Source organism: Rattus norvegicus, chromosome 6 (assembly GCF_036323735.1).
Source record: "Rattus norvegicus strain BN/NHsdMcwi chromosome 6, GRCr8, whole genome shotgun sequence".
In the NCBI taxonomy this organism is placed as follows: domain Eukaryota; kingdom Metazoa; phylum Chordata; class Mammalia; order Rodentia; family Muridae; genus Rattus; species Rattus norvegicus.
Genome location: NC_086024.1, coordinates 67,680,286 through 67,694,171, shown reverse-complemented (window position 1 = coordinate 67,694,171; position 13,886 = coordinate 67,680,286). Strand labels below are relative to the sequence as shown.

Here is a 13,886-nt window from a genome sequence, read left to right as displayed (position 1 = left end):
GAATAGATGAAATTTGAGGGCTTTAATTTTTAAAATCAGCCTGGTACTTCCCCAAAACAAGGAAGGAATTAGGTTATGCTTCCTTCAAGCTTTGTATTTGGAAAGTCTAGAATAGTACAGTGTTTCAGTATTTTGATTTTGTAAAAGGAAAATCTCATTTAATTCTATAATAATGTGTATATAATAACATGATTTTAAGGCACCTGCTTCAGACTCAAAACTAGGATGTTGGAGATAATAACAATAAACAAAAATCAAAGCAAACTGGGCACAGTGCCCAGGAAAACTAGCCAGATGCCAAGAACCGGGCAAGCAATAAACTAATAGTGGAAATGAGGCAAGAGAGGATAGGACTGTAACTATATACTTTATAGCATGGTGTCTGTTGAGGGGCACCGCGGGTGGAGTTCCTGGCCAGTTCATTTCAATGACAAACATTCCATGGAACTTACCTTCCTGACATGTAAATCTTAAACATGCAGGAATATACAGAGCTCCTCCATTGTGTGAGAACTTTTATAATCCTATAAACTGCTTGGAAACAAACAGACCAGGAGTAAAAATAGATGTTCGTAACAACTGTAACTGAAGTGAGAAGGAAAATGTGCAGTTTCCCAGGATGCTGAAATGCCATACGATGTTCATAAACAAGGGAGGAAATCCTCTGAGTGTTCAGGGGTGTGTATCTAATACACATGTCTAGCACACATATTGCCTGTTATTGAAGAGCAGTCTTTAATATTTTAATGACATTTTAGGGCCAGGTGTGTTTTTTCTTTAACAAGAAAGTGTAAGTGCAGAGTCCAGCTATCAGAGAAGCCTATTCAAGTCTTTTTTTCATTACTGGAGGTGTGTGTGCATGTGTGTGTGCATGTGCATGCGTGTACAGAAAATGTCATTCCCAATGGTTACAATAGTCTGGTTCTCAAATTTCCTTGTGCTGCAACCCTTTAGCAATTCCTCTTGTTGTGATAACCTACAACCTTGAAACTATTTTCGTTGTTACCTCATAACTCTAACTTTGCTACTTTATGAATCAAAATAGAACATTTGTGTTTTATGGGTGTCTTAGGAAACCCCTGTGAAAGGGTCCTTCAACTCCCAAAGGGGTCATGACTCACAGGTTGAGAACCATGGAGCTAGCAAATGTTATGAGAAGCTGTTTGTGATCAGAGACTATAGCGCTTTTTCTAATTGGGATACTGAGAGAATGATGACTTTCTAAGCACAAAAGTAAATGGAATTGAGATGAAGTGCTCAGAATCTTTTATCCAAAAAATATCTGAAATAATAGATAACAAGCTAAAGCATTGGCTAAATTTGTGTTCGGAGCAAAGGAAGATTGTTCTATGGCCATAAAGTCATGCTGCGACTTGGAGACTCACCACAGCAGAGTGACCCCTTTAACGTTATTAAAAATAGTTGATTGAGGAATATCCTTTCTTTCTTAAGCTTTTCTACTTCAATAATAAGCCTTAGGATTCTTGAATTATAGAGACTTTTTAAAAATGTGTCTGTCTGTCTGTCTATTACTAGAACTAAAGTTACAGGTAATTGTGAACCTCCCAACATGGGTACTAGGAACCAAACTCATGACCAGTGCTAGAGAAACAAGTGCTCTTAACTTTCGAGCCATCTCTGCATCCAATATGCAAGAAGCAAGGAACACACTTTCCCTAAAGGCAGTGACTGGGATCAAATGCATTGCAGCCAGTGGTGTTTGGTGTTTTTTCCTAGGTATTCACTGTTTGGGTATTTATTCTCAATGACTTCTACACATATGGCTCAGTAGCTCACTGGAAAGATTTGTCAAGATAATGTAGTTACCTCCTCCACCATCCTTGAACCTTAAAAATCCCAAAGTAAGCAAATGTCGAGATGTCTGAGATACCTGTTTACCAGTACCTGTGCTTGGCATCTCCTGAGAGATGATGCTGTCCACCTACATGCAGCATAGGCGATTAAGAATTGCTCAAGGTGGAATGATTGTCCTGGTTCCCAGGTTTAGTTAATAAAAGAATTCATATTGGAACTGTGCCCACGGTGCCAGGCAGATAGTGTTAATCAGATGCAAACTAGATACAAACTGGGTCATGCTATAAAGTCAAGTCTATTACTGAAGCTTCAGTATTTTCAATGAACTATAAAACTGGAAATAAGACTTGTGGGTCCCCCAAGGAATCAGTAACCTTCCCCTTACTTAGAATTCAGCCTTCCTAAGGAGTCCTACCTGGTGTCTGATTGCCCTGGACACTTTTGTCCTGAGAGCTGTAATTGTGCACTTGTAGCCCCCATTAAATTACTTGGTGTTATTCAGTTCGGATATCCTCAGTTCGATTGTGTGAAGACAAATGAAGCAACAATTGTATTAGACGCTTCAGAGGGGAGGTGATGGCTCCTTTTTCTCTTGCATTCACCTCTCCTTGCACATGCATACTTGGTGTCCTGTAAAAATAACAACACCGAAGGAGAAAATCAGCCAATTTATCTGCTCATTAATCTGACTGTATTTTTTTTCTTTCTTTTTGGCAGTGACAAACAAGAAACCCACACAGGCATCTATCACGAAGGTCAAACAGTTTGAGGGCTCCACATCATTCGTCCGAAGATCCCAGTGGATGCTTGAGCAGCTCCGCCAAGTTAATGGTATTGATCCTAATCGGGTGAGTGGCTTTTTCCAATGCTGAGCAAAGGAGTTCTCGTCACATGATGACTCTGCTTTAGCCCAGTGGTGGTGACTGTAGTTAGAGTCATTCTTGCAAGGCTATTTCAGTGGTGTGACCAAAACTCTTCCATCTCTGTTACTGTCCTATGGGAAATTATAAATCTTTCATGTTTGAGGGAGAAATCCAAGAGAATGCATTTGGAAGGACGCTGTCTCCAGCAATCTTTATCAGTACAGGGCAGAGTTCAAAGTGTCATGCCCCTGAGTGTCTATACAAAAACCCTGGGTTTGTCAAAATTTTATTTCCCTCCTAATGCTAATAAATTAACAGCACTTTAAAATAATGAATTAGGATTCCTACCAAAATATGTTATAAGCATCTACTCAAAAGACCCATTTCTTTTTGTGCATACATGTCACGATATCCCCACACATCAATGACGTGCTGAAGTACGAAGAGGAAGTCCTTTCCGACCCATGTATAAAAAATATCAACAAGTCACAATGCTGAGGACTTAGAGGAATCTTGTTTTTTCTAATGATTGGGTAGATGCTCAGAATTCTGACACAAGTCTTAACTCTTGCACTGCTAGCTTCCAAGGGACATTTCTAAATACAGTACAGTTTGGATTTATTTGCTTGTCAGAAACATGCAAACTCTATGAATTTAGGTGCTGGTAGAGAAGAAATGTATGGTTCCTATCTTGGGGTCTTTGTTTTAGTCTCTGTGCATCTTTTGACAAGACAGCGCTTACAGGAGACGTTTGTATAGGTTGAGATCAGTAGTTATTCCACTGTCTTTTCCAGGATTCTGCAGAGTTTGATTTGTTGTTTGAAAATGCCTTTGACCAGTGGGTTGCTAGCACGGCCTCAGAAAAGTGCACCTTCTTCCAGATCCTCCACCACACCTGCCAGAGGTACCTCACAGACAGGAAGCCAGAGTTTATTAACTGCCAATCCAAAATTATGGGAGGTAAGTGGGCGCTTCCACTGTCTTAGCTATCCTGTTTCCCTACACCTATTTTCACATAAGAAGCTGGGTGTTGAGCAATATAATTAAAAACAAACAATAGCATCAAAAGTAGTTGACATTGCAGAGTCTGTGATACACCAGCCACATCTCAAGGCAAAGGCATGCTTTCAATCTTCCACTAAACCTGGTCTTTCTTAGAAAACATTTCTACTTAACGAAAATGGTTTGTAATAGGAGAACAAGCCTATCTCTTTTATTTATTTGAAAGGCTTTTCAGTTTGATCTCTTTGTTACCTTTGCTATAATTCTATTGCAGAACTCTCTCCTGCCTTCCTATTTTTCTTCTCAAGCTATTTTTCAAATTCCTCCTGGTACTGTCCTCACTGTCTGTTCTTGTATTATGTTTTTTATTACTGTCATAGAACACTTGACCGAAACAGCCTAAAGAAGAAAGGATTCATTGTGGCTGACAGTTCAGAGGAATGTAGTCCATTCTTGGTGGGAAGTGCATTCACAGTTAGCGTGGCTAGAATAGCTGCGTCTGTGAAGCAGAGATAGCCTGTGGCTTTCAAACCTGTCTATCCGCCTAAATGTAAGACCCGTGTCCAAAACATTCTGCGACCTCCAAAAGAAATGCCACCAACTGGAGGCCAGGTGTTCCATCGCATGACCCCGTGGAGGGCATTTTACATTTAGACCATAGCACTGTCCATCGAAAAGACATTCTTGTTTATTCAGGAGCAGCACACAGAGATGAATTGGTATTCCAAGCCAGGCTTAAGGGGCAATCATTGGCACTGGAAACAAAGAGAACCATTTAAGGGCACCCACATCGGTCTTTCCAGTGTCCAGGATTTTAGGAAACCCAAGCAGCCAAAACTGCAAGCCTTGCAGTCACTCCAAATTGGGGAAGACATTTTATAACCTTGGTCTTTGCACTGACCTATTTTCTCATTTAGAAAAATATTTTTTAAATATGCCAACTATGCTATCATCAAATACTAAGAGGCAGTCTCTTTAGAGATGTTGCATCGTCTCCTTGGCCTTTACTTGTCTTTCATATGGCTGTAAGGTACAGGGCATTGCTCTGTGCAAACCGTCCACATGTTCAGGTGTGCTTTGCTGTTTGTCTATGAGATGTTGCACTGAGCATACCCTGCCAACTTCATTATCACCCCTACGGTTATTTACATCGTAGGTCCCTGGAACATCTTTCTTCTTCATGGCAGTCCTATATGGTAGCTCCTTTGTTTAGTTCTAAACATGTGGGATGCTGGATGGTGTGTATTTTCTTTAAGGCTACCATTTCATACTGCACGAAACTGAAAGGCGAGTGTAAAAAGGAAGCTTCGAACACTGACCCATTTGGAGAATAGAATGGGATATATAGTCCCCTGCTATGCCTTTGCCTCTGGCAAATCATAAATTCTTCCTGATTTAAAGCCCATCCTTAACCAAGTTGGTAAATAAGCAAAGTAAATTGTATTAGGACCACTTGTGGCTGTTTTTAGTGAGTAGAAAGTTATCTAGGAAAGGAAGCTTTCACTTGTCCTTCATTTCTTTTGGCCTAATGTCAGATGCTTTTCTGATGTGAAACATTCACTGAGGTTGGTATTTCTAGTGGCTTTCATGCTGGATTCTGCATGACTCTTGCAGACGACTCTAGATAAGCAATGCACTTCTCTGTATTTTACACTGTGAGCGGGGAAGCCAGAAGACCACCCAGTGTCGTGGGAGCCACTCCATCTCACACATGGTCTTCATTCACCCTGAATATATTCCTATTTCTCAGAAGTCATACGCAGCTGTGTCTACTGGCCATTGGTCTTCTGTTACCCTCTATTACCATGTGAGTCCTAAAGTTGCAGTGCTGAGCTGGAAACCCATATTTCAAATGCTAACTAGGTACTATGGATAATTGATAAAACCAGATTGCTTTTCTATCATCAGAGAAAGAATAAGATAATGAGATCAGACACCAGAACTAATTGTGCCTCCTGTGACTTGTGGTATTTGTTTTATTTCTCTAGCTCTTCGTTTTTCCAGGTACAGAACCTGATAATAGAATAGAAGATTTTCCAGTTCTATTGCTCTGAGAATCTATAATTCCTAGGGCATAGTTTATTGTCTAATTATTTCTCGACTAAGGAACTAAATAATTTATTGGGTTAAATATCGGCTGTTCCTACATTCCTTAGAAGAACAAAAAAGTTCATATTGAGCATGTTGTAATTTGCTGGCAGCATGTGTGTCCCTAATGAATGCAGTCTGTCTTATTCAAACAGTTGTGAATCTTGGATAACAGTTGTGCCAACACAATTTAATGAATTAGTATTCTTATTACTCTTCCTTCCTTCGCATTACATAATTCGGAAACTTAAAAATGGTGTTTCTTGGATCACTCTAGACCGATCCCTTTATTTCGTGAACCCCTTTCATCTTCAATAGATTACATTCTCCCTAATTTAAAAAAAATTTTTTTCTTATCACCTTATATTCAGGTCACAAGTTGTAGATGCCAATGTTCACTTTACTTTGAAATATGACAGCTTGTGATGTTTTAGAAAATGGATTGCTGTTGGGATTCTGCCCTTCATAAACCTCTCCACATATGTTATCTTACTTGGCATGAATGCATTCTTTGGAAATCCAATTTATTATCTCTACAGAGTAGGAAACAGAATCAGAGTTGATAACGAGCCAGCCAAGGGTCATGTCACTAGGCAGGGGTGGGAATAAGAGTCCAGCAACTGCTTTCACAGTGCTAAAGGCACCTTCCTTAGAGAGAGCTACATGGCTTTGGGATAACTGGTGCTCGCTAATGTTGTGCAAGCCTTGTTGAAAAATCTTAGTGAGAAGCTCCTGGGTTATAAAGGGGGCCTGCATAGGATGGGTGCATGGAGATTGTGGAGCGTTTTAAATGCCTTTCTTGCTACTTCATCCTTTACTTCATGGATATGTAAGATAATTGTCTACTTTTTGTCATCAGGGACCTTTAAAGTCAACTTGCTTTGGGTTGTGTGTATTTGGGCGGGGTCAGAATTCCTGTATTTTAGACAGATGAAAGCACGGGAAAGACGCTGAAGTTGTGGTCATGCACACCCAGAGATGCTGCATCAGCTCCAGGGCATTCTTGGAAAGACTGAGGCTCAGTGGATTTCAGTGCCTTTATCAAGGTCACAAAGAGTATGTCTGTCCCCTGAACAACATTTTTAAACACCAGTTCAACATAAAGCCATTACTTATTTATCAACTGGGCAGGGCATGTGTGACTATATTTTTCTTTTTCTGGTATGGAAGGTCAGTTACATAGAAATGAAATTGTTTGTTTGACATTCAAAATTCTCTCTTCCAAAATGATATTTGCTTAACTGAGACATTTAGGCCTTGTCATGCTAGTTCACAGTGTGCTAAAGATGTGATTAAAGTCTAGACTGGTTGAAGGCCCTCAAACAATGGAACGGAGAGCATCATCTCTGAGAGAGGCAACGGGAAACATTCTGGCATCTGCTCATGTATTTTGCGACTGGTGCTTTTGTGCCTGTCTTCTTATCTCCAGACAGTTGAAGAATCAGGGAACTAAGACAGCAGTTACAATCTCGTTCCTAGTCTTTCTACAGGACCCTCCCATACATTGTAAGGATCGGCCTCCTTTCAAAATTAAATCCATTCGTTTAACTTTCTGGTTCTTAAAAGTATCTAGCAACCCACACAGAGTGATGACAGCAGTAGAAACAAGTTATAGTTGCTGAAATGTGTCATGGTGTCATAGGGGTCCCTGAGGTAAAGTAACAAGTTCACATGAGTTGGACATACTTTGACATCCTAGATTTTGTATTTCTCTATATTTATTTTAAACATAAATGATGGTATGACATTATACCCATGATAGCATATGTATGCTTGAATCTTAGGCTCCTGAGGTGAAACTTTCCACTATATCATTATAAAGAAACAGTTCCAAAGACAGCATTCACTTAGATGATGAATATTTCATTTCATATTTATTCAGGGTCCCAAGTCTGGCTTTGCTGTTTTCCTCACTTCATTACTCTTAGCTAAATGGGAACGGGTTCCATTGGCTCCTACCTTGTGTTTATAACTTCACCTTTTATACTGACTGCTGCTGACCTATTTGGACACCTGGAGTTTTAAGCTTCAGTTCTGGATTTCCAAGTATTTGCATAACAGTGATATATCCTTTGAGAGGGGACTCACGTCTAAACACAAAATTCACATATGATTCATATATACCTCATACACAGTCTGAAGGTAAATCTGTTATAGTCTTAATAACTTTGTATGTAAAACAGAGTTTATCACAGTTAAAGAGTCTGGGAGAATCTGTTCCCCTAAAGACTCTGAGCAAGTGTAAGCTTGCAGTATATTACATCACAAAATAATACTGGAATATTTTACATGTAATATATTGTTTGTGCTCAGAAAGTTTTAGATTTGGAGGTCATTTTGGATGGCAGATATTCAGATAAAGGATGAAGTATGAACTATGGACAATGCTCTCGCGTATTGACAGCTTCAGTGTTGGAACCACAGAGTCAGTGCACCATAATACTAGTTTATTTCTCACTAAGTGATACAAATTATTTATGGAATAAAATGATTTATTCTCAAGGTGAACACACACTGACGTATATCTTAGATTTTTTTTTAATGCCAAATCCAAAAGCCATAACTCACTCAATTACTCCCTAATCTTGTGATTCTTGGTGTGTCATCCTCCAGTGCCTCTTCCTGCTATTGTATGAGGTCCAGGCACACTCTTCTCACTGATTCCTTAGGGATTGCTCCACAATGGCCATGTGTCAAGCGCTGAGCTGTCTATGGAGGTACACACACAAAATGGGCACTGTGACCATTTTGATTAACCTTTCTGGTAGGCAGCACATGTAAGAAGTGCATACCAGCACGGTGATGGCCAGCCTGCATTTTAAAGGATGGCTAGTAGTTGACAAAACGGTGGCAGGGTGAGAGAAGTTTTCCCTTATTCTAACCACTAATCCAGACAGTTTGATTTCCATGTTAATTATATTCAGAATTTAGAACCTGGCAGATTTTTTTCCCCTCCATTAAATGGCCTGTTTTGAAGGGCTATATATTTGATCAGCAGCAAAAGTTTTTCAGACACATTGCCCTTCTGCACTCTCCTCCTCAGATGGTGATATAAAGCCCAGGCTTCTGAGCACTATTAGGATTCCAGGAACACAGATGCCTCTGATGTCTCCTTCATCCCAGGCTGGCCTTTGTCTGTCCCTACTGATTGGTATGCTAGAAAGGATGGCCAAATGACTCTACTCTGTTCCCCTGGGGTGGACAGAATAAAAAGATGGAATCACAATGTGATTTTGTATTATACTTTCTTTCTCAAACAAAACAAGGTCATCCTTTAGGGAAGTGCGGAAGTGGAATATGTCACCTTGTAATGCCACAGGCATAGATAGCATAAAGTAAGACTACAAATTATCTTCAGGGGGTGGGAGAGTTAGAGGTGGCTCATTGGTACAAATGTTTGCGCGAGCAGAAGATTCAAATATCCAGCACCCAAATAAAAGGTCAAGTGCAGCTCCACAGTTCTACCTCCTCCACTGATAGAAAGAGTAGCAATGAAGGATCACTGGGGCGTACTGGTTACCAGCCCAGACCTCAAAGGATTATGGCAAAGAATAATAGAAAAAATATGAAAATTATACACACACCCTCCCATATTCCATACCTACATGTGTGTGCATTCATTCTCTTTAAAATTTCTTTCAATTAAGATATAATTACATCTTTTGCCCTTTCCCCATCCTCCCTCCACCTCTAACCCTTCCTATGCATCCCCCCTTTCTGTCTCTCAAATTCATTACCTCTATTTCTTTAATTATCATTACAGTTTACAACTTATATGTGTTATAGAGATTTTAGGTAGATATATAGATGATATAATTCCTAATGACATTTTCAGACAACCATACTGTTATTTTGCCCCTCCCTCTTTCTAATATATCAATCCTCTTGGTTCACTGTAATTAATCCCCTCAGTTTTCCCATTCTCCCCTCCTAATCACCTCTACCCTGTAATCCCTCCCTAATCCTCCTCCCTCCCACTCTCATGGTCCCTTGTTACTTCCCATATTTCTACAGTTATTCCAGAGCACACACATGTTCATACAGGGGGAAATATATGATTGGTATGATCCCAAATCCCAGCAAATTAATTTATTAATCAGGTTCTTCAAATGAACTTGTTAACATTTACTATAATTATTTTATTTCTTCCTTTACTAAATGCTTTCTTTTAATATTTAAAGGCTTTATGGGGCAGGATAGTCAAAATCCTACACATGCTCTGATCAAACCCATTTACATGAATTATTTAGTTCTCAAGAAAAAAGTCATGTAGAGTATTGTCCCTAATTAAAATCAATACCCTTGGACATGTACATTCCCTACTCTCTCTCCATCCCTCCCTCTGCCCACCTTACCCTATCTGCCACCCTACCCCATCTTCACAGATAGAACTTGTTGCAAAGCTACCATTTTTGTTAGAGAAATAGATGCCGGATAAGAGAGGACAAACATCACAAGTGATTCACTGTTATTGTAGAGCCACAAATGTCCCTTCCAGTCCTGTAAATCAAGAAGACTCTATGTCAGAGCTCCTCTGGTAACTAATTTTGTTGTCCTTGCAAAAATAGCAAGCTTTAGTTTATCTTTCCACTTGGTACAAATGAAGAACCTGACTTGTGAGAAGCTTACTGCAAATCCCACCACTGTTAAGGAACAGAGCCAGTGTTTGCGTTGAGGCTTCCAAGGCCCCTTCATGAATACAGGTCTTCTTTTCTTTATATTGATTTGGCTCAGCAAAGGAAGGGAGATGAATTTAGCAAGTTCTTTGTGAGGGTTAAATTTAAAATGATATTTGTACATTTACAAATGGCATTTAATTCTGTTAATCTCTACACAGAGAGACTTATCTCTCCCAGAACTCCATTTGTGTCACAGTAGCCAACACATCTTTTCCCAGACACCATGCTTGATTTCAGACCTGCCTCATAGAGCTTGGGGATACAAGATGTGCAATGCTCTGTGTTCGATCCCTAATCCAGAAGAAGAATGCCATAGAGAACTTTCTGGAAAGACAGATGTGAAGAAGAATTTTAGAGTATTACTAAAATTAATGATAATGAAGTATACTAGCAGAAAAATCTTATTTGAAGGGGAGATGTTATTGTTGTTGTTGATGATGATGTTGTTGTTGTTGTTATTGGTATTCTTCCATTGTAACCACTGCAAAAAATGTAAGTGTGTAGCTGGAGACAAGAGTCGGTGGTTAAGAGCACTGAGCTGCTCCTCCAAAGGACCTGAGTTAACTCTAGCACCCACATAGAGGCTCACAACTATCTGTAACTCTGGTGTCAGGGGAGCCAACACTTTTTGGTTTCCTGAACTCCAGGCACATAAGTGGTACACATACATACATGAAGACAAAATACCCATACACATAAAATTTAAAATAGATCTTTATAAATGAACAAAAGTGTGTGTTTCCATTACAATGTGCTATCACACATAACATAACTATCTGATGTGGGCAGAGCACGGCATATAACTCTTCTGTATATTTATTTTTAAAGTGCAGGATAACAGAACTGATCATTATAGTTAGTACGGATTTCTGATTTAGCCATAGAGCCTCATCTTCTTCCCACAATGTGAATAGTAGTCGTTATTTTCGTTTTAAGTGATAAAACCGAAGTACCCAACAATTACTTCCTTAGATTTTATCCATTTCTGTGTAAAATAGAAAATTGGGTCACAGATGTAAAGTTTTTTTTCCCTTTTTTGCTTGTTGTCTATAAGCCACACTAAAATGCTTGCTATGAAATAGTGGTAGGCATGACTACTCTGTTCCAGGATGTCATGATTTAAATGCTTTTGAATCAATATCTGGATCTAGATCCAGGCTACATAAGGCTTTCCTGACGTATCGTTTATTAGCTTGACAAGGATTATAAGCACTTTTTAAAATTCCATTTAAATTATCTGCAATAGATGAGAGCCATTCCTTACTTTAAGAAATAATTGGAGGTCTTGATATAATGGAGATGGAATTCAGCTAGAACCTGATTCAATTGTCCCTGCTTTTGATAGAGAAAGTCACAGTGCTAACAAATGATACTAAGTGGTTTACATTATATTCATCCTCTGTGTTTTACTGTAATATGGGACAGCAATGTATATCCTGAATGGATGACATAGACGCTAACTTTAAATATTCAGTCAAATGGGTCTCACATTTTATATTATTTATATTATCTATATGTATATTTATGTATATAATACGACTATATACTATAGATACTCAAAATATGTTTTCTACATGTCTAGAATGTCTAAATGAGATCTCTTATTTATATGACTGATATACACTACTAAAAGCCTAGAAATTCAAACATTCATATTAGTGCATGTTTTTCATAATAACTATCAGAAAATATTTTCCCCATACAATTAGCTATGCAGTAATTTCTTTGTTTCAGGTAGGAATGAGCTGAGCTGCACCGTAGGCATTTCAGATGGCTGGGATGCTGAATTACTTTCCATGGCATTAGAGAATGCTGAAAGTATAGCATTTTAGGCTTGGCATTTATGGAGTGCATAGGTTACTGCTGATTTACCAAAACAATGATGTCCAAAATATATTGAATACCACTATCCCCCAGAGTTCAGGGCACATAATTTAAATCTTCTACTAAGAAAAAAAAAAGTCCCAAAGCATGTTTTCTCAACTTTACAAGAGAATGAATATATTACTTACTACGAAAACAAACAAGCAGGCAAACAAATATTTTCATCAGGTGAGGCCGCTGAATGAGAAGTTAATTAGCATTTCATCAACAGACACAGACATCCTGCATTATGCACATGCTGTCATACTTAAAAACAAAGTTCATTTTTAAAGAATTTTGAAAGCTTGCCAGCCTTCTCAGTACCAACTTGAGTTTTCTATGTCCTGTGAATGAAGTGTGTCCTCTTTTCATCCATAGGAGCTTACCTTCAAATTTTGGTGAGCAAGTGAAATAGCCTGTATTCTTTGGGGATCTTTGAGATATTCTTCTCCCACGACTCTAGGGCAGGTGTCCCACACCTGGCACTGGGCTTATTGGCAAGGTCTGGCTTTTAGGAAGAACATTATTCCATGTCTGGGGTGATTCTCTCTGAACTCTTTTACAGATAGAGAAGCAGGGGAGGAAGAAGAAGAGGAGGAGGAAGAGGATGAGAAGGAGGATGAGGAGGAGGAGGAAGAAGAGGAGGAGCAAGAGGAGGAGAGAAGCACACATCACTCCTCATTCATCCCTCTGCCTTTCTCTTCTGTCCCTTTCTCCACCTCATCCTCCCTCCCCCCTTTTCCTTTGTATTGCCTATTTCCCTACTCCATTGACACCTCATCACAAATATGCACATGCAAGGACACACACAAACACACTCACACTAGTGGTCCTTTTCTAATTTCCTGGGTTCTATGGGTGCTTCAATTAAACACACAAGCCAAAAGATTCAACATTTGACTCTTGGGGTTGAATTACCTCATGCAGGGAGTTGTGGAGGTCTCTCAGGCTGGGAAGATCATCAACGGGTTTCACCCAGCTGTTGAGTCTTATAAACTACAATGTTAAACTGCATAGTAAGATACATGCGTGGTAGGAGAATAATCAAATGTATATTCCATAATTGATTCTGAAGGCCATTCTACAGGCAGAAATGCAAATCTCAGGGGTGAACCTGTATTCTGATCAATGGATGTAGTATCAAATAATCCTCTAAACTTGTTCCTCTATACCAGTAGTTTAGTTCTCGGCCCTTACATAGAAGTTGCTTGTGCAGTGGTTAGTGGGTTGACACAGAAACTCACAACTAACCAAACAATGAAGACTAAGTTTAGTGAAGTGATCAACTACACATGGAATAATATTGCTGCCTCCCCTTGAGAGTCAGGGACAGTTGTACGACAGGGGAAGGAAAGACTATAAGGCTGCTCAGGGAGGCTTGGAGCAGGGCAGTGTCTTCTGGACAGAACAGAACAGCTATATCCTTGGATGAATGACATCTGCGGTTACCTGCACAAGACCAAGCCAGTTAGCCTTGAAGCCTGGAGCAGAAGGGGCTCATAAACCCCACCTTCTAACAGAGGAGTCACTGAAAGATGATGGCTTCTGTGAGGAGGAGGAGGAGTATTTTTTTCAA

At 39.4% G+C, this 13,886-nt stretch overlaps 1 protein-coding gene across 3 annotated transcripts in view; it reads left to right on the top strand.

The window, feature by feature from the left end:
• Nucleotides 1-13,886, top strand: part of Stxbp6 (syntaxin binding protein 6) — a 236,649-nt gene that overhangs the window by 190,198 nt on the left and 32,565 nt on the right. For all 3 annotated transcript variants that reach the window (XM_063262101.1, XM_008764658.4, NM_001191872.1), the window contains 2 exons: nucleotides 2,533-2,663; nucleotides 3,473-3,638. In XM_063262101.1, coding sequence (XP_063118171.1) covers nucleotides 2,619-2,663; nucleotides 3,473-3,638 — 211 coding nt within the window. In that variant the 5' untranslated portion in view covers nucleotides 2,533-2,618. The remainder of the gene's footprint in view (nucleotides 1-2,532; nucleotides 2,664-3,472; nucleotides 3,639-13,886) is intronic.